Source organism: Diabrotica virgifera, chromosome 5 (assembly GCF_917563875.1).
Source record: "Diabrotica virgifera virgifera chromosome 5, PGI_DIABVI_V3a".
Taxonomy (NCBI): Eukaryota; Metazoa; Arthropoda; class Insecta; order Coleoptera; family Chrysomelidae; genus Diabrotica; species Diabrotica virgifera.
Window position 1 is genome coordinate 21,741,763 of NC_065447.1, and position 18,867 is coordinate 21,760,629.

Consider the following 18,867-nt stretch of genomic DNA (forward strand, 5'->3'; position numbering starts at 1 on the left):
TCATAGAATATACAGGGCCGCTTCAGCTCTAAATGTTTATAACGAAATTTGCCCCCTTATTTGCAAACCCAAAAATTATCTCGGCTTCAGTTGGTCGTAGAAATGTTTTATTTGTTTATAAACCTTCGTTTCATCTTCAGCAACAATAATATGTAAGTTAAAAACTCATAGGATGTACAGGGCCGCTTCAGCTCTAAATGTTTATAACGAAATTTGCCCCCTTATTTTCAAATCCAAAAATTAGAGGTTTAAAAATGTTTTACGCATTTATTTACATCAGAATATGAAAACATAACTCTTTCGAAGGAGATTGGATGTTTCACCAACTTTCTACGATTTTTTTTCAAAAAGTTATAGCCTTCGACATTTGACCTCTTGTGATAAACAATTTATAATATCTAAGAAACAAATTAGTTAATCTGGCTTTACAATTTTTTTTATGTTTGGAATTGAAAGATCTTCATTTTAAAGCTTTAAAAAATAAAAAAAATTATTTGTACAATAAATAATGCAATTGTAAAAAACGGCCATTTTGGACCTTTCGCAGGCTGTTTTGCAATAACCAATTGACAAAATTAAACTTACCAGAGCTCAAATTGTAGGTTTTTTAATTTACTACAACTTTCTATTTAAAAGTTTTTCTCTAAAATCAATATTCTAAGCTACAAAATTAAAAATCAATAAAAATTGCAAATTTAACAAATGAAAATCGCAATTAAAAAAAAAGCGCACAATATTTTTGGTTACATTTTAGTAGAAGTTATTCCTGGCATCGTCCTTTACAACACCTGATAGGTTACAAAAATTCCTGAATTATATCACATTTTTTCACCCACAGCCTGGGGTATAGTTTCAAAGTCAAGAGACGGGAAAACTATGCATTTTTCGAGGATAACTTGTTCAAACTAATTTAAAGTATTTAAAAATATCTACCTCCAGAAATAAAAAAAGTCTCTAGCTCAAAAATTAAATGACTTATAATGAAAGGAATGCCAGTCCCTATTTTTTTCAGCGAAAAAGTGATCGGATGCAACCTCCTAACCACCACCCTAATTAAAATTAGTCGTTGACCTTATTTGGTCTTCTTTATTTATGTATTATTAACAGGTTCTAGAAGTTTGACCGGCTTAGAATTATTAGTTTTTAAAAAAATGGAGTTAAAAGCGAATATCGAATTTTTGTAGATTGAAAAAAAAATAACCTTTTATTGAGTGAGCTATTGACAATTAAAACGTAATAACATGCAAAAACCACCTATACCAACCCGTTCAAAGTCACCTGTTTTTGCGACTGAGGATTTTAAAAAGATTTAATATTAATAGGCTTATAGATCTTGTAAAAAAAACCTACAAAATTCTTTTTTACCAAACTTTCTAAGATAAAAAAGTTAAAGTTAAAAAATCAATATATTTTTTTGAAAAAAAAAAGGAGAAATCCAATTGGAAGCATAATAATGTAAGTTAGCGGAGTTTTTAGTCATTGGCCTTATTCATTCTTCTTTATTTATGTACTCTTAATAGATTTGAGAAGTTTGACTGGCTTAGAATGATTAGTTTTTAAAAAATTGGAGTTAAAAGCGAATAACGAATTTTTTTAGTTTGGTAAAAAAATGCCATTTTCTTCCAAATATAAAGATTAGCATCAGAGATACGAAAAAATGTTTAAATGCGAAAATGTAGGTTATTTAATTGCCAAGAACTTGGTTTGAAAAAAAAATTTTCTTCGCAAAAATTGAGTGAATCGTAAAACATTGATTTTTTCGATATAAAACTAACACTTTCGATAGCAAATAAATCGAAAACTATTAATTTTACCAAAAAATGTTTAGAACATTTTTTGCTTAGATTGAATGTTTTTATCAACTTTTTCCGTCAAAATATAATAAAAAAATTTCCACCCCCGAGGTGTTATGGCAACCACCCCCATGGTAAAAGCGCCTTTCGGCATCATTTAGATTTTGATCCTTGGACTACTATTCTCAAATTTTTAAGCAAATCGATCCATTCTGTAAAAATTGCGAGGTGAAAAGCTTCGGTTCCTGGACTAATATGTCTGACGATGTTTTCGGTATCACACAGAGTCACCAATTCAGAATTGCAGAGAGAATTGCACCCTATCCATTATCCTGTCAATTCATCTCTTTGAGAGCCAAATATCATTCTGAGAACCTTCCTTTCAGATACCAGCAGGTTATTTCCTGCTGATGTAGAGCCCATGTTTTACTTCCATATGTAACAACTGGGCGTATAATTGACATGTACAGTCTCAATTTAGATTGTCTTTTTAGCAGCTTAGATATTAATAATGATGATAGAGAGTATAATGCTCTATTCCCAGCAGCTATCCTTTCTGAGACCTCTTTTTCTATGTGATTACCGCCATCAGATTTTTAAACTCTTTTACTACTTCGAAGTTGTGTTCATCAATAGTTATGTCTTGGATTTTTGTTTAATAACTTGTATTTCGTCTTCTCTTCATTTATTCGAAGAGCCTGACTACCTATTTCCTCATCGAGTTGTAAAAACACCTCTCTCGCGTCTTTTATAGAATGAACGACGGCATCTAGACCATCAGCAACGGCCAACAATAGTTTTGATCCTAGATTCGCAAATCCTTAAAAGATGAGTTTAATATTCAACGGTATATTTAACTAAGCTTAAAGATTTACATCTGCCAAACAGAGAGAATCTTGAAAAAACGTATGCTGTAGCATAAAAAAAACATTCGAATATAACACTTCTGATTCTGAAATCAAGTATTCCTTTCAATAAAAATCATAACAAAAATCCTAAGGTCTCTGGAAATTGTTAAAATTAAATAACAGAAATAAGTGGTACAGGCATAATTTGGTGTTTCTATATATCTTCATTATTACGTGTAACTTTTCTGCTAAATTGATCAATATTTGTTTTTCCTTTAATCGCAGTGTAGGAAAAACGTTGAGCTTAGACGTTTATAGAACCCTTCTTTTATTTCTATGTTATGTTTTTCTGTTGGACAGTGTATGTTAATGATTAAGAGGATAAAGAATTTTGTTTTTATTCTTAGTTTACATAATCTCCCATTCACTGAGTGTTTCATCTTATTGTCAACTATGAAGGGTATTATTTATTCCGAACTCTTTGGTTTCCGCTATATTATAGTACTCTAAATTCTAAATGTCTAGTTTCAATTTAAATAGCAATAAAGATTGGCTTGTGGAAACCGATGAGTTTTTTAATCAAATATCAATATTCTATATATGTATCTGATCGATAATCAATTTTTATGAACTTGCTTTCTATCGAACTTGCACACGTTCCATAAAAACGCATGTAATACTAGTTATAGTAATATATTTAGTGTTCAAGTTCGTTAGCTTTCTATCCAATTCTTTTTTTACTTTCCAATAACGCAAAACTTTACTTTTTGTCGATTCGGTCTTATAGGTTTGTTAGTACACCGCCTACCATAGGCGGACCAGGACGAATTGGCAAGGGAATATTTTGAAACGTGTGTCTTAATTATTGTACGGGGAGTACTAGAAAATTTGGACGATTCCAAAATATTTTTCGTCTTTAAGGAGTAATAGTCCCTGCGCCCACTATTAAAAAAATTAGTACTTTCCTTATGAGACTTTTTTTATTCAGTTATTCATGTCGAGTCTGACAACTTTTCTATTTCGGAAAATGTTCGGGAGGAGGCGTTGCATAAATATAGAGGTTTCTAAACTTTGATGCGTCCGACAACTGAAGTACCCTTAAAAATTTGTTGGGCATATTACCAGTTAATTTTAAATATTTTTATCAAACAATCATCCAAATGGAGCGCGCACTATACAGGGTGATTGATTAGTGAGGTAAAGCTTAATAGCTCCGCTATAGTAATAGATAGCAATAAACGCTAATAACAAAAATGTTAGCCACCTTTGAGCTTCACATTACAAAATTAGTTAGAATGTTACAGGGTGTTCGATAACACAGTGGCAGATCAACTTATGTTTTTTTAAATGGAACACCCTGTATTTTATTTTATATTCGAAATCCTGTTAACTTCTCCATCACAAAAATATAAAGGTTTGTTATGTTATACAGGGTATTTACAAAGTTATAACCAATTTTATATGAAAATCGTAACAAGTTCAACTCCCTGTATAAATAAAAATAAGCAAAACAGCAATGGTTTATTAATGCCATATTTTTTTAAGTATGTATTGTCAAAATTTTAAAGAATGATTCATATTGCTAATTTTCTTTATATCAAATACAGGGTGGGTCAAAACGCAAGTACATTATTTTCTCAGTAATTTTAAATGGAACACCCTATATTTTATATCACTATTGAAAAGTACCATTACTGTACTTTATTTTTTAGATAACATTCCCTATGTCTAAATTTATTAGTTTTCGAGATATTTTCTTTTTTCAATGGACCAGTGGCGTGGCCACCCAAATCACCAGAATTTAATAAACTGGACTGATTTTTTTGGGGTTACGTTAATAATGAAGTTTATAAAATACCTCCTACAACAAGGGATGAGATGATAAATAGAATACAAAGTGTATTTCGATGTGTTAATTTACAAATGCTTCCTAGAGTAAGTAGCTCATTCAATGATCGTTTTTAGGCGTGCATAAATGTGTTAAGGTAATTTTGAACGCCTTATGTAATTAAATCTTAAAAATATGTTATTAAAAGTAGCTTTTAATTTTTTCAATCATGTTTTTTTTGCAAAATGTATTACTGATAAATTATTTTTCGATCTTTATTTGTTACATTGTTATATTTACATACAAAAGTAGTGTTTAATTGTCTTCACAAAATGTTGTATTTTGTGTTTGTGTGTTTTTTTTTTGTAAAATTTATTACCAATTTTCTTTCTTTATTTGTTGCATTTACATAAAAAAAGCAGTTTTTACTTGTTTCAAAAATGTGCATGTTGTGGTTGTGTTTTTTTTTTGTAAAATGTATTACTAATAAATTATTTTTATTTCTTTATTTGCTACATTGTTACATTGATTACCGGATTGATAATCAGTAATCGTCAATTGGCAATTCAGTCATGGCTTACTTAAAATTTAGTTAAATTTAGACACCTAAAATAATTTGCTCTGAAAAATGAAAATATCTCGAAAACTAATAAATTTGGACATAGGGAATGTTATATAAACATTGAAGTACGGTAATGTTACTTTTCAATAATGGTATAAAATAAAGGGTGTTCCATTTAACATTATTGAGAAAATAATATACTTGCGTTTTGACTCACCCTGTATTTGATATAAAGAAAATTAGCAATGCCAATATTTCTTGAAAATTTTGACAATAAATAAAAAATAAGGCATGCATAAACCATTGCTGTTGTGCTTATTTTTATTTATACAGGGAGTTGAACTTGTTACGATTTTCATACAAAATTGGTTATAACTTTGTTAATACCCTGTATAAGTTACAGGATTTCGAATATAATATAAAATATAGGGTGTTCCATTTAAAAAAACATAAATTTGGTCTGCCGCTGTGTTATCAAACACCCTGTAACATTCTAACTAATTTTGTAATGTGAAGCTCAAAGGTGGCTAAAATTTTTGTTATTAACTTTTATTGCTATCTATTACTATAGCGGATCTATTGAGCTTTACCCCACTAATCAATCACCCTATATAGATAATAGAGTCATAATAGTGTGACCAACTCCAATTCAGTCGAATTCGGGACAAGGCTGAAAAAAATACCTGAAATCCGGGACTATTCAATGAAAATCGGGCCATTTTCTTTAAATTTAGTACTTTAATATTATCATTTTATTGATTATTTAACATTTTTATGTTGACAACAATTTTTTTGATGGGATGAGTTGTAATGATAATCACATTTGTGTTAGTTTTTGACGATTCGACTTCTAATCCGGAAATCGTTCTCAAAAAAGGAAAAATTAGAAAATAAACTGATGTTGGACTTCTATGTAAATAGAACCTTTTAAAAATATAATTATCATTAATACATATTCATGTTTTTAAATCGTCTTTTCAGAAGACGATAATTGAAAACGGGAAAAGTCCAGAGTTTGAGTTTTCGTAGAACTATAATACCACGATGTAAAATGCATCCGTTTTGGATGTGGTATTAGTATTACACTCTACAAATTGTCGACTTTTTTTCGTCCCACCAATTCAATTCGATGTGAATTCTTAGAAGAAAAATATATTCAAAATTTGAAAATAGAATTTTACCAAAACGTTGAAAATTCGGATGGCCCGGAAGCCTTGTCAGGGACGCCGGGACACGACTTCGTAATTCGGGCCATGTCCCGGAGTTTTCGGGCTAGTTGGTCACACTCATAAATGATGATTTTTTGCAGGATAGTTTGATAAAAATGCTTACAGTTTACTGGTATTGTTGCCCGACAAATTTTTAAGGGTAATCCAGTTGTCGAACGCACCAAAAGTTTAGAAACCAAAACGCCCCCCCCCCCCCGGAAAGTTTTTCGAAATTAAAAATTTGTCCAATTCGACATGAATAACTGAATGAAAAAAGTCTCAATAAAATATTTTCTTTTTGAAAAACAAAACCATTCCTTAACTGTGTGAATGAGGTTAACTTTTTTTGTAAATTAATGGCACAATAAAATACACTTACCATAAAATTTCAAATTCCAATATAAAATTAGTTGTGAAAACAACTGTTTGTGTAATATACATAACTTCTAAATGCAAAAACAGGACAAAAATAAAAGCAGAAAATCGAACAAACTGAGAGCCACAAGTGAACAAACCAGAAACGTCACAAATTGTACTTCAAATCTTAAAACATCTCCAAGTGTCTTTTTCGTAACTATCTCTTTTTGATATACTTAGTCTAGAGTCTAGAGCAGTGGTTCTCAAACTTTTTGAATCATGTACCACAAAATACTTTTAATTTTTTTTGTGCCACCTAACTGGAATACCTATCTGGCTAGATAATCTAATTAACCATAATAGTGATGCAGATTTTCGGCTGTTTTTGTGTTTTGCGTACCACTGCAAATAATAATATGTTCCACCAGTGGTACATGTACCACAGGTTGAACCGCTGGTCTAGAGTCTAGAGTATTCATAAAAATAACATGCGTCTTTACTTAGGCCCGGCGTAAATTGAACCTAGGCGAGACACAACCTGGACCGGCTAACTGCGTAGACAGTTCTGCGCATCCTACTATCAGTTCATGCGTTCGCAGGTCTCGCTTGGGAACGTTTGTCGTCGGCGTACAGTTTTCTTGGGTCGTGGAACGCGTGACTCACCGCCAGATGTTTATTTTTACTTGGTTTTGTTTGCGAGATGGACTTATCTGAAATGAATACAGATGGTACCTAAGTACAATTGATTATGATAAATAAAAATATTAGCATAATCAACACCTCGAGTAAAAACTGCGTTGTCTTTGTCATTAAATTCTGATAACTTTTGGTAGACTAAATAAGCGGCGATACTATATTAATAATCAAAGTTATGCCTTTACAAAAACACATTATTAGAAAAATAGGTTGAAAAATTATTCATATTACTTAAAACCGTGATCGATAAAAATATCGTATTACCCTCAAATTCATCTTGTCGGCATATTACATTTTTGTTTATTACATATTACATTTTTTATGCTTAAAAATTAACAACGAAATATGCAGATAGTGTTATTTTTTATGACCGATCAGTAGCGGAGGCATTATGAATTATTATGACCTGCAGTAATTGTAAATGATTGCGATCCTGCAGTAATTGTAAATGATTTTGATCCGACTAGTAAATTGAGGAATATGAGTTATGACCGAGCAGTAGGGGAGAGATTATTTTAACATAAAATCCTTTATAAAAGGTATATTTGTTAAAATCCCTATACATGGCTACATCAAAGACAGAACTAGTTTTCGATCGGTTGACCGATCATCATCAGTGCAATCTTAGAATCTACATGCTAACCACCAAAGTAAAAATATCTGGGTAAAAACCCTTTATAATTGATCCGTGATCGGAACATATGAAAAAGATGTGAATTATAACATGGATGAATAAAATATCCAATGTTTTTCGCCCGAGGTACCAATGAGCTCTATCTGACAAGTTCAGATCATGGCTGTACGGAAGCAAGTCTTGCGGACTTGCTTCCGTACGGACTTGCTTCCGTACAGCCATGATGTGAACTTGTCAGATAGAGCTCATTGGTACCTCGGGCGAAAAACATTGGATATTTTATTCATCCATGTTATAATTCACATCTTTTTCATATGTTCCGATGACGGATCAATTGTAAAGGGTTTTTACCCAGATATTTTTACTTTGGTGGTTAGCATGTAGATTCTAAGATTGCACTGATGATGATCGGTCAACCGATCGAAAACTAGTTCTGTCTTTGATGTAGCCCTGTATAGGGATTTGAACAAATATACCTTTTATAAAGGATTTTATGTTTTTGTAATGGTATACAGCCAACTACAGGAAAAATTTTTCCTCGTGGATTAGATTATTTTAAATATGTAGGTATTATGTGCAGAAATAAAATACTCAGTGTAAGATATCTTTTTATGCACCCGCTTATGATCAAATTCGATGTTTTCGAAAGTCATACTGCTACGACTACTAGGGACGTGTAAGATATTTTTAAAACGTTACTAGTTACAAGTACGGAAATACCGATTTTAAGTTGCCTACTCAATTCAGTACAAGGATCAGATACATCAGTATTTTGTAATCAGTATTTGTACTCAGTACTACTGAGAACCGGTATCAAAAGTAACCGTTACATGTCCGCACTGATTTTGCCCGTCTCTATTCGCCACGTCGATAGCCAACGGTTGGGTTGGGTTGTGTTCTGGTTCTGGTTGTGTCTGGCTTAGGTTCAATTTGCGCCGGGCCTAATAACAGGCGGGAGCTGGCTTATCTTTAGTTTCACGCGTGGAAGACAATGATGTTAGATGAAAAGTATGTGTTTTAGCTCGTCAGGTATTATGACATACGGGTAAATAACCATGGACTCAACGGTAATTACAGAAAATTTTAATTGTATTTTAAAATTGCAAATTTTAGAACAAAGTAAATAAACATATTCGTATTACTATCGCTCAGTTAGTGATAACAGTAATACGTAGGTATGATATTTTAAATAACCCCCTAATTTATTTCAACGTCCTTCACTGAACAACTCCACCATAAGTTCGTTAAGTCTTAGATTCCCCTGATTACAACTAATTGGATATTTATTTATTATTTTCCGTAGATATGTTCAGTGCATGAACTTAGAAACGCTTTTTGTAGGCTACGATCACTGAAGCGGATAGTAAAAATAATTGTAGTGGCCATTGTTTTCGTGGGTCTAGTGTTGCATCGTTTGTATAAAAAATGTTAACACATTTGGACTAATGTGTTACACAACAAACGGCTAACGCAAATCGGTAAATGAGATGATTTATTTATATCAGAGGTTCCCAAACTTAAATAATTCCGCGCCTAAACAGATAAAACGTAAATCAAAAATATACACAAAAATAAAAAAGGGAGACAGCTTATGTTTCCCTTCGGTTCAGAGATGATCAATAAATCCATCGTCAGACCTGTAATAATAAATGGATGTGAAACGTGGACCATGACCATAGCAAACTAAGAAAAGCTCAGACGCTTTGAACGAAAAATACTTTTCTATTTGTGTTGAGACACCTCGTTTCCTATTTTAACTTTTGCTATTGCGTTCTTATATAGCTCTTTAATAGCATCGATTAGTGTAACGCTGATACTGGTTTTCTCCAATACTTTCCACAACTTCGCAACAGGCACGGTGTCATATGCTTTTGTTAAATCGACTAAAAGTAAATGCACTTCTCGAGATCTCAGTGTTCTTTTCTCGAATATTTGGGATAAGCAGAAAATAATATCTATTGTGGATCGTCCTGCTCTGAATCCGTTTTGTTCTTCTGACTCAAAAGGGCGGTATTCTTCGCATATACGTTCTTTTATAATTCTTCCATATAATCTGCTAATCGTGCTCGTAACAGTTATACCCCGATAGTTATTGCAATCTTCCTTATTTCCTTTCTTATGGATAGATGTAATCCATCCTTCTTTTCAACTTTGTGACACTGGTTCTCCATGCAAGTGCCTATTGAAAACTTCTGTTAGTATCTCGAATAGTTTGTTGGTTCCATTTTTTATTAACTCATATATCCTCCAGATACAGAATTATATACATTATTAATACACTCACCGGCAGAGAAAACGGGCACCCCAAAAAATGGGTCATTTTTAATGTCTTGTATTTCCTAAACCTGATGTCCGATTTAAGTAATTTTTTTAATATGTTATAGCCTTATTCTTTATCAATATCGTTGTAATAATATTGTTGCTAGACAGGTACATTGTCATTGTATACAGGGTGTACGAATCAAACTGTGTTTTTTTCTCAAAGTTTGGAACACCCTGTGGAATGTTCTAGCTTTTATAAAATACTGAAATTATAACCAAACTATAGCCTCAGGTTTTCTTAACATTCTGTTTTTTGATTCATTCGCTTATGTTGGATAATAAAAAAGTTAAGCACTTTAACAACTACCCCTGTTTTTCGTTAATACAGGGTGTTTTTAAATAAGTACGGCAAACTTTAAGGGGTAATTTTGCATGATAAAATAATGACAGTTTGCTTTATAAACGTATGCCCGCAAATGCTTCGTTTCCGAGATAGGGGGTGTTGAAATTGTTCTTACAAACTGACGATTTATTTATTTCTCTAAAACGGTTTGTGATATGCAAATGAAATTTGGTAGATTTTAAGAGCTAGTTATTGCGCATTTTTTGGCATACAATTAAGAATTTTATATTCACCATTGGCGTGCATACGGGTATAAATATTTTAGATATATCCCGTATGCACGCCAATGGTGAATATAAAATTCTCAATTGTATGCCAAAAAATGCGCAATAACTAGCTCTTAAAATCTACCAAATTTCATTTGCATATCACAAACCGTTTTAGAGCAATAAATAAATCGTCAATTTGTAAGAACAATTTCAACACCCCCTATCTCAGAAACGAAATATTTGCGGGCATAAGTTTATAAAGCAAACTGTCATTATTTTATCATGCAGAATTACCCCTTAAAGCTTGCCGTACTTGCTGAAAAACACCCTGTATTGACGAAAAACAGGGGTAGTTGTTAAAGTGCCTAACTTTTTTATTATCCAACATAAGCGAATGAATAAAAAAACAGAATGTTAAGAAAATCTGTGGCTATAGTTGGGTTTTAATTTTAGTATTTTATAAAAGCTAGCACATTCCACAGGGTGTACCAAAGTTTGAGAAAAAACACAGTTTGATTCGTACACCCTGTATACAATGACAATGTACCTGTCTAGCAACAATATTATTACAGCGATATTGATAAAGAATAAGGCTATAACATATTAAAAAAATTACTGAAATCGGGCATCAGGTTTAGGAAATACAAGACATTAAAAATGACCCATTTTTTGGGGTGTCCGTTTTCTCTGCCGGTGAGTGTACATTATTAAAATAATAATAGATAATTGTCTATTATTAAAATATTATGTATAGATAATTATCTATTGTTATTTTAATAATGAATTATGTATCTGGCACTTCCCTCTTATCTTTCTGGAAAAAAGTTGTACAGTCAGCCAAGACCCATCCAGGGTTGCAGCGCTACGTGATGATGATGATGATCATCATCAATATCGGATAATCCCCGGGATTTCCGGGAACACAAGGCCCCTACTCGAAAAAGGTTACATTATATTTATATCTTGGTCTGAGAATATCAGCCAACTGAGTCTGAATGCCGAAAATAATTTGATCAGTTGGCTGACATTCGCAGACCAAGATGTACATATAACCTTATTTTTCAAGTAGGGACCTTGTGTTCCAACAGTCAAAATTTCACCCACGTTTTTCGTATTTAATCTAGTGGGATAACTTGCTTTCTTTTACGTTCACTGAAGATGGACTGATACGTCCGAAAACGTTTTGAACATTGATGTAATCCATTTTGATTTTTAAATTTTCAGTAGTAATTGCACAAGAGCTCTGAAATTATTGAATTTTTCCCGAGTGACACTTTGACAGTTTTAATTTCACGAGCCGAAGGCGAGTGAAATTATGTCAAAGTGTCACGAGAGCAAAAATTCTATATTAATTTCAGAGGTCGAGTGCAATTTGTTGCGATTATTTTATGTAAGTACCATTAAATACACAGTTTTTATAAATATTTGACGATTGAATTCATCACTTTTATAATTTTTAAAACATTAATTGTCATTAATGTCACTGAATGTATTTTTTCGTAGCAACGAAGGACATCTGACGTAATATACTTAACGACGGGAGATTATCAAAAATTATCGATTTAATTCAGATTTCTGTAGCTTTCTATTGGTCAGAATCTCCTATGAATGAAATAATCATTAAAATATAGCAATTACAACAAAGTTTTTTAATTATGTCTTTAAGTTTTTGTATTTCTATTGTAGGTTATTGTTTGGGATATAGAAAAAGGCGAAGCCATAAACGTGATCGACTGCCATCACGATGCCATACATTCCATGTCCTTAAACAGAGACGGCAGCTTGCTGGCTACGACTTGCAAGGATAAAAAATTGAGGATTATTGAACCAAGAAGTGGCATTGTTAAAACGGTAAGGATTTTTAAATACCTACGAAAATTAATACACTAGACTAGAATAACGACAGTAAAATCCTAGGTCACTATTACTTTTCTTCTTCTTCTTCTAGTGTCGACTTCACTAATAAAGGTTGACTCTAACCATTGGAAATTAGTCTCTATCTTCTGCTTTTCTTAAAAATGTCTCTGTGTTTAACCCGGTCCAGTCATCACAAAGGTATAGGACCTTTTTTTCCTTCGATTTTGTCTTTTACAATCAGCTGCCACAAATCTTATTTATCATTTCTAAGTATGTGCTCCAAATATGCTGTCTTTCTCCTTTTAATATTGGTCAAAAGTTCTCTGTCTCTTCCCATTCTGTGCAACATTTCATTATGATCGGTCCATGGTATTTTCAAAATTCTCCTAAAAAGCCACATCGGAAAAGCTTCCAGCTTTCTCATTAAGTCATTTAATTTCTATTATCAGTCCAAGCTTGGCACCATAAAGAAGAATAGGTGGATATAACATTTTACCATCCAACATCGGATTTGCCGATTGAGTCTTTGGCCACTCAGAAGTTTCCTCATCTTCAAAAAGGCTGTTCTTGATTGTTATATTCTTGATTCTTTTTAGTGGGTAACATCATTTGTAAATCTACATATTTTTTACCATTTACAGCTTATCCTAGACATTTTTTGGTTTCTATGGTTTCATTTTGTTACATTCACTCTGTCGCAGATGTTGACTATCAGTCTTGAGATTGTAATCTTATTAGTTTACTCTAAGCTAAGATTAACACACTCCTCCTGAAAGACAGACGTCATCATCATTATCAATGGCGCTACAACTATTCGTGAGTCTTTGCCACGTTTACTTCCATGTTTGTTGGTCCTGTGCCACTAATTCCCATTGTCGCACTCCCATTTTCTCTAGATCTTCTTTGACTGCATCTTTCCACCTTTTTCTAGTCCGTCCTACAGACCTTCTTCCATCTGGCCTTTCCCAGATCACATTATTTATAAGGCGATTGTCGTTACTGCCTATCACATGCCCTGCCCATCTGAGTCTATTAGCCTTCATATATCTGACCAGATTTTCTTTTCCGAATAAGAAAAAGAAAAAAAAAGACAGACGTGAAGAAGGCGAATAAGTCTCATCAGGGCTAAATGGTCTTGAGACATTTTAGTTGCTCCAGCTCTCTCTCTCTCTCTTCAATCCTGACCCCCCGGAGGGAGTGTAGTGGTCGACGTGATGTCGTGTATTGTCCGTCTCCAAAGATCTCTGTCTCTGGTCATTTCTTTTAATTCATACATAGGTCTTTTGCATATTCCTGTAATTAGATCGATCCAACTTGTTGGGGATCTTCCTCGTGATCTTCGTCCTTCCACTTACCTTGTTTATTGAGAATTTCCATGTTTTCTGTGTTTGCTCTCATAACATATCCAAAGTATTATAATTGTTGGAGATGACCTCAGTGGTCGGCAAAGTGCGGCTCCGGAGCCGCATGTGGCTCTTTGGCTCCTTAGTTGCTGCTCTGGCACAAATATCCACGGATAGCGCAATATTTTCACTTAAAAAATACTTGGTAGGAAAAACATTACCTACATCTTATTCTGATAAAGTAGCTTTTATCAAACTTACAAACTTTAGCATTTGTCAAAATTCCTCTTAATACTACGATAACAGAGTTGAAATTTTCTTCTTTTAACATTTGCATTAATAGCTTTGAAATATGTATTTAAGAACAAGAAGGTATGGCGCTCTAAATTCGAACGTCTTCGTATTAAATTGTAAATATTGGAGAAAAGGAAGACATGATCATTTTCAACTAGGGCTTACAATACCGAGCCAAAATCTCAATACCGGTATTTGGTATTTAAAATTTCAAATACCGGGATCCCGGTATTAAAACCGGTATTATGAATAAGTGAAATGATTATGAAAATATACACGTTATATTTATACTATCGTCAGTTGTTATATCGACTTGTTATTAAATAATATATGAAACCTATTATATTTTGTTTTGAAATGAGTAGATGTTGTTTATAACATTACATAGAGAGTAGGAATAGATAGATCCAAAAAATGTGCAAATAGAAAAACTAAGTATGGTTTGTTCAACAGTAAATGGTTTGAGTTCAATTAGTGCGGTCGTAAATATTATTAAATTTATCTGACCTGACCCATTGTTAAGACCCACCCGGAGCGATAAGCCACCGAGGTAGACAGAGTTGGTCTTTTGCAATTAACACTGACTAGACGGTACTCCCATAATAAAGCCTAAAATAAATTTTACCTGAAACCGGGCCTTTTATACTATTATCGGTTAATCCGGGCTGTTTATAGTGGTAACTAATTGAACTTAACCATTTACTGTTTAACATACCATATATATTTGATTCTAGGATAAATTTTGCATATACGTAATAGGATAGTACTTTTACTTATGATTTGCTATTTGTAAATTAATTTAACTTTAAAATATATTAATACAAAGATTAACTTACTGTGACAACTATTTTATATGGATTACTCTGTATTTAGACCGCTGTATATTTTCAATTATTATTAATAATTTAAAAAATGAGTTAGCCTAATTTATACACCACAATACACAAAAAAATGAAAAATAAATCTGAAAATGTAAAAAGAATTCTGATTAATAAATCTTACGGCTTATTTATAAAATAAAGTAGTCTAATTTTAAATATTTAAGAATTTTTATATAACTCATTTTATGTATTTGTATAGACAAAATTTAATAATTTGGTTGTAGAAGCTGATATAACCCTTCGCCTTAAATTAACGACATTCACGCTTTTAGAAAGCGCTATACTTAACTTGTATGTGTAATAAAAGTGTTTAATAAATATTTTTTACAATGTAATTGGTTGTTTATCTTCAAAAATAATTTCTTGTAATAGCAAAAAATATTTTAGAAGAAAGTTTATTGTGCATCAATTCACTTTTTATAAATTAAGCTAATACCGAAATACCGGTATTTTTATTATAAATACCGGTATCGAATACCGGAAAAAATCGTCCGGGATCCCGGTATTCGGGATCCCGGAATCCCGGTATTGTAAGCCCTATTTTCAACGCTTGGAATAGTATTCCTAATTCTTATGATCAGCTGAAAAAGCTCACGTTTGTTGTTCTTTCCCTTTTTGGTTCTGCATATCAACATTTAAAAAATGGATTTTGCGCCAAAATTTTGTAAAAAAGACAGTGTTGTAAGAAATAAAACCTTACAAAACGAAAGAAAATAGAAGTTTCTACGATGATTAGAAACGAAAATATCGCCAAAAAACGAAAAAAACACGTTTTAATTTTTTGGCGGTTATGGATGGGACTAGGTAGTAGGACTTTAGTTTTATTTCGTGTAATAAAAGTTTGCTGAACAAGCAGATTTGGCTCCCAATTTTTTTAAAATTGTTGTAATGTTCATATTTGGCTCTTTGGCTAAAAAGTTTGCCGACCACTAACCTAGAAGAAGAGATGTACTTTAGTGGAGAGTCGTTGGCTAACTTTTAGCTCTCTTAACATTGAATTATTTGTCCTACGATCGGTCCAAGGAATTCGTAGCATTCGTTTCAAAAAGAAAATTTCAGTGGCGTCTTTTTCTTTTCGAATTCTTCTTTTCGATTGCCTCAGGGTCCAAGATTCACATCCGTAGGCAGTGGCGACGCGTGACTTTTTCTGATGTGTTACCAAAACCAGATGCAAAAAATCTTATTTAAAAAAATGAGGATGTGGCTAAATGTATATAGTAATGTTTGAATAACGGCGATTCGGTCAGTTGAAAGAAAACTCTATTGTTTTAAGTCTCAATATTTCGTCACTATTTGGTGACTTCTTCAGGAGAAAAAACTATAAGAGTAAAAATTTAAATTTCTTTAACATTATTTTGAAAATTGATTTAGAAAATGACAGATTTTATTTTGACTTTTTTTAATTCATTTTCTAAATCAATTTTCAAAATAAAGAAATTTAAATTTTTACTCTTATAGTTTTTTCTCCTGAAGAAGTCACCAAATAGTGACGAAATATTGAGACTTAAAACAAATAGAGTTTTCTTTCAACTGACCGAATCGCCGTTATTCAAACATTACTATTTAACACAGTACGGTCGATAATATTTGTACAAATAAATGTATATATACACTCACCGGCACAAAATTCCGCCACCCAAAATTTTTGATTAAGTTTGACAATCTATAACCGTTCTATAACTTTATTATTTGTATTTCGATTTTCAAGATTCTTGCACGAGTTTGTAGTACATGTATTGATGTCAATTGCTATTATTCCGGTAACAAAAAATGTTTGTCAAGATGGCATTATACGGGGGTGAATGTAAGCGTTGTTTTTTCTCCTAACTTTAAAAAATTCTGTGGAAAAATTGGAGGGCTGATTTTGTTTCATACCCCTTTTGTATTATTCTGGAGGTATCACTAAGATCTTGTTTTTTGAATTATCGGAATATCTCTTTTCTTGTAAGAGCTGTAATTAAAAACATTGCTTTGAAGGTTTATTTAATTAAAAATATCAAACGCACTAAAATTACAAAACAAAACAAATTTAACAACAAAACAAAACAATTCAATAGCGGTTATGTCCACCGCTTGCAGCAACGACTGCTCGCAATTTGTTTAGCATCTAATAAAGATGTGTTTTCCTTGTCTGGGGAATAGCCCGATATTCCTCTACCAGGGCCATAACTGTACCAAATTTTCTAGGATGACTGCAAATAGCTTTTTTATTCATCCCATAAATGCTCAATATGATTGAGATCTGAGCTGCATGCGGGCCATTCTAATCTTATTAATCCAACCTCAATTGTGAGTTAATCAGTGTTTTTACTTACAAAAAATGGTACAGCTCTTACAAGAAAATAGATATTCAGATATTTCAAAAAACAAAATATTGGTGATGCCTCCGGGAAAATATGACAGGACTATGAAACAAAATCAGCTATTCCATTTTTCCACAGAATTTTTTAAAATTAGGAGAAAATACAACGCTTCCTTTCACCCCTGTACAATGACATGCAAGCATAATTTTTTGTTACCGGAATAATACCAAACAATATGAACATGTACCTACAAACTGGTGCAGGAATTTTGAAAATCGGAACACAAATAATAAAGTTATAAATTGTCAAACTTAATCAAAAATTTTGGATGGCGGAATTTTGTGCCGGTGAGTGTAGCTTCAATAATATCATTTTGTATATCACTTAAAACTGTCGAAAAAACAAATGTTTCTAGATGTTGACAAAATTCTTTTTTGGCAATTAATGTTAACAATTCCCTGTAATTGCCTCGATTGTCAGAGTCGTCGCACTCAAAATGACCACGAAACGCTAGTTCTTGTTTGGCCCAAAAACATACATTTGGCACATAAGTGTGCTAAGGGTATACCTATCTATTTTTTGGCCCAAAAACATACGTTTGGCACATAAGTGTGCTAAGGGTATACCTATCTATTTTTTTAACAAACTTATTATGTTTAGCAATACTTGCTTTAAAAGCTTGGTTAAGAGAACTTTTGATTTTTGTTTTGCCAAACTGAATCAAATTGGGTATACATCTTACATGTAGGTAACGGAGAAATTTCATGTCTCCTTTTTAAAAATCTAACGCTATTTAAATCATGAACCTGGTCCACCCATTTTTCTGTAGAAACCAGAAGACATGGCCAATAATACAGTATATTTTTCTTGCAACCATAATATAACCAAGGATTTTCACTGTACCAACTAAATTTAAAATATCGAACTACTTTTGTTGATTCCTTTTTTAAATTGTTTAAAATAGGTCTTTCATTTTTAATAATCTCATTTTTGTCTTCAAAATTATGCAAGGAGAATTACTTTTCAAGTAGTTGATCGATTAAGAAGCGACATTCATCCATAGTTAACTGCACGCACACTTTTTATAGGTACTGTCACCAATTTTAAATCTGGTAACAGCGCTACTGATACACAGCGCGCTTATGCCGTCGCTTCTTCAAAATTTTCAGTCACTAGTCGGTCCCGAGCGCCAACGTGGGTATATAACCATTGTAACCAGAAATGGGTCTGGTAACAGAGTATAATAAAGTGCAACTGAGTCACATAAACTCGCCAATATTTTCGTGTCTACGAGTTGTTGGCTATTTACTGAGTTAGGTACTACCGGGTGTCCACTTATATTTTCCCCCATTTTAACTGCCTGTAACTTCTAAACGGTTCATGATAGAA

The 18,867-nt window shown here is 32.5% G+C and overlaps 1 protein-coding gene across 5 annotated transcripts in view; it reads left to right on the forward strand.

The window, feature by feature from the left end:
* Positions 1 to 18,867, forward strand: part of LOC114326911 (coronin-2B) — a 128,256-nt gene that overhangs the window by 88,651 nt on the left and 20,738 nt on the right. For all 5 annotated transcript variants that reach the window (XM_050651306.1, XM_050651307.1, XM_028275372.2 and 2 more), the window contains one exon: positions 12,487 to 12,651. In XM_050651306.1, coding sequence (XP_050507263.1) covers positions 12,487 to 12,651 — 165 coding nt within the window. The remainder of the gene's footprint in view (positions 1 to 12,486; positions 12,652 to 18,867) is intronic.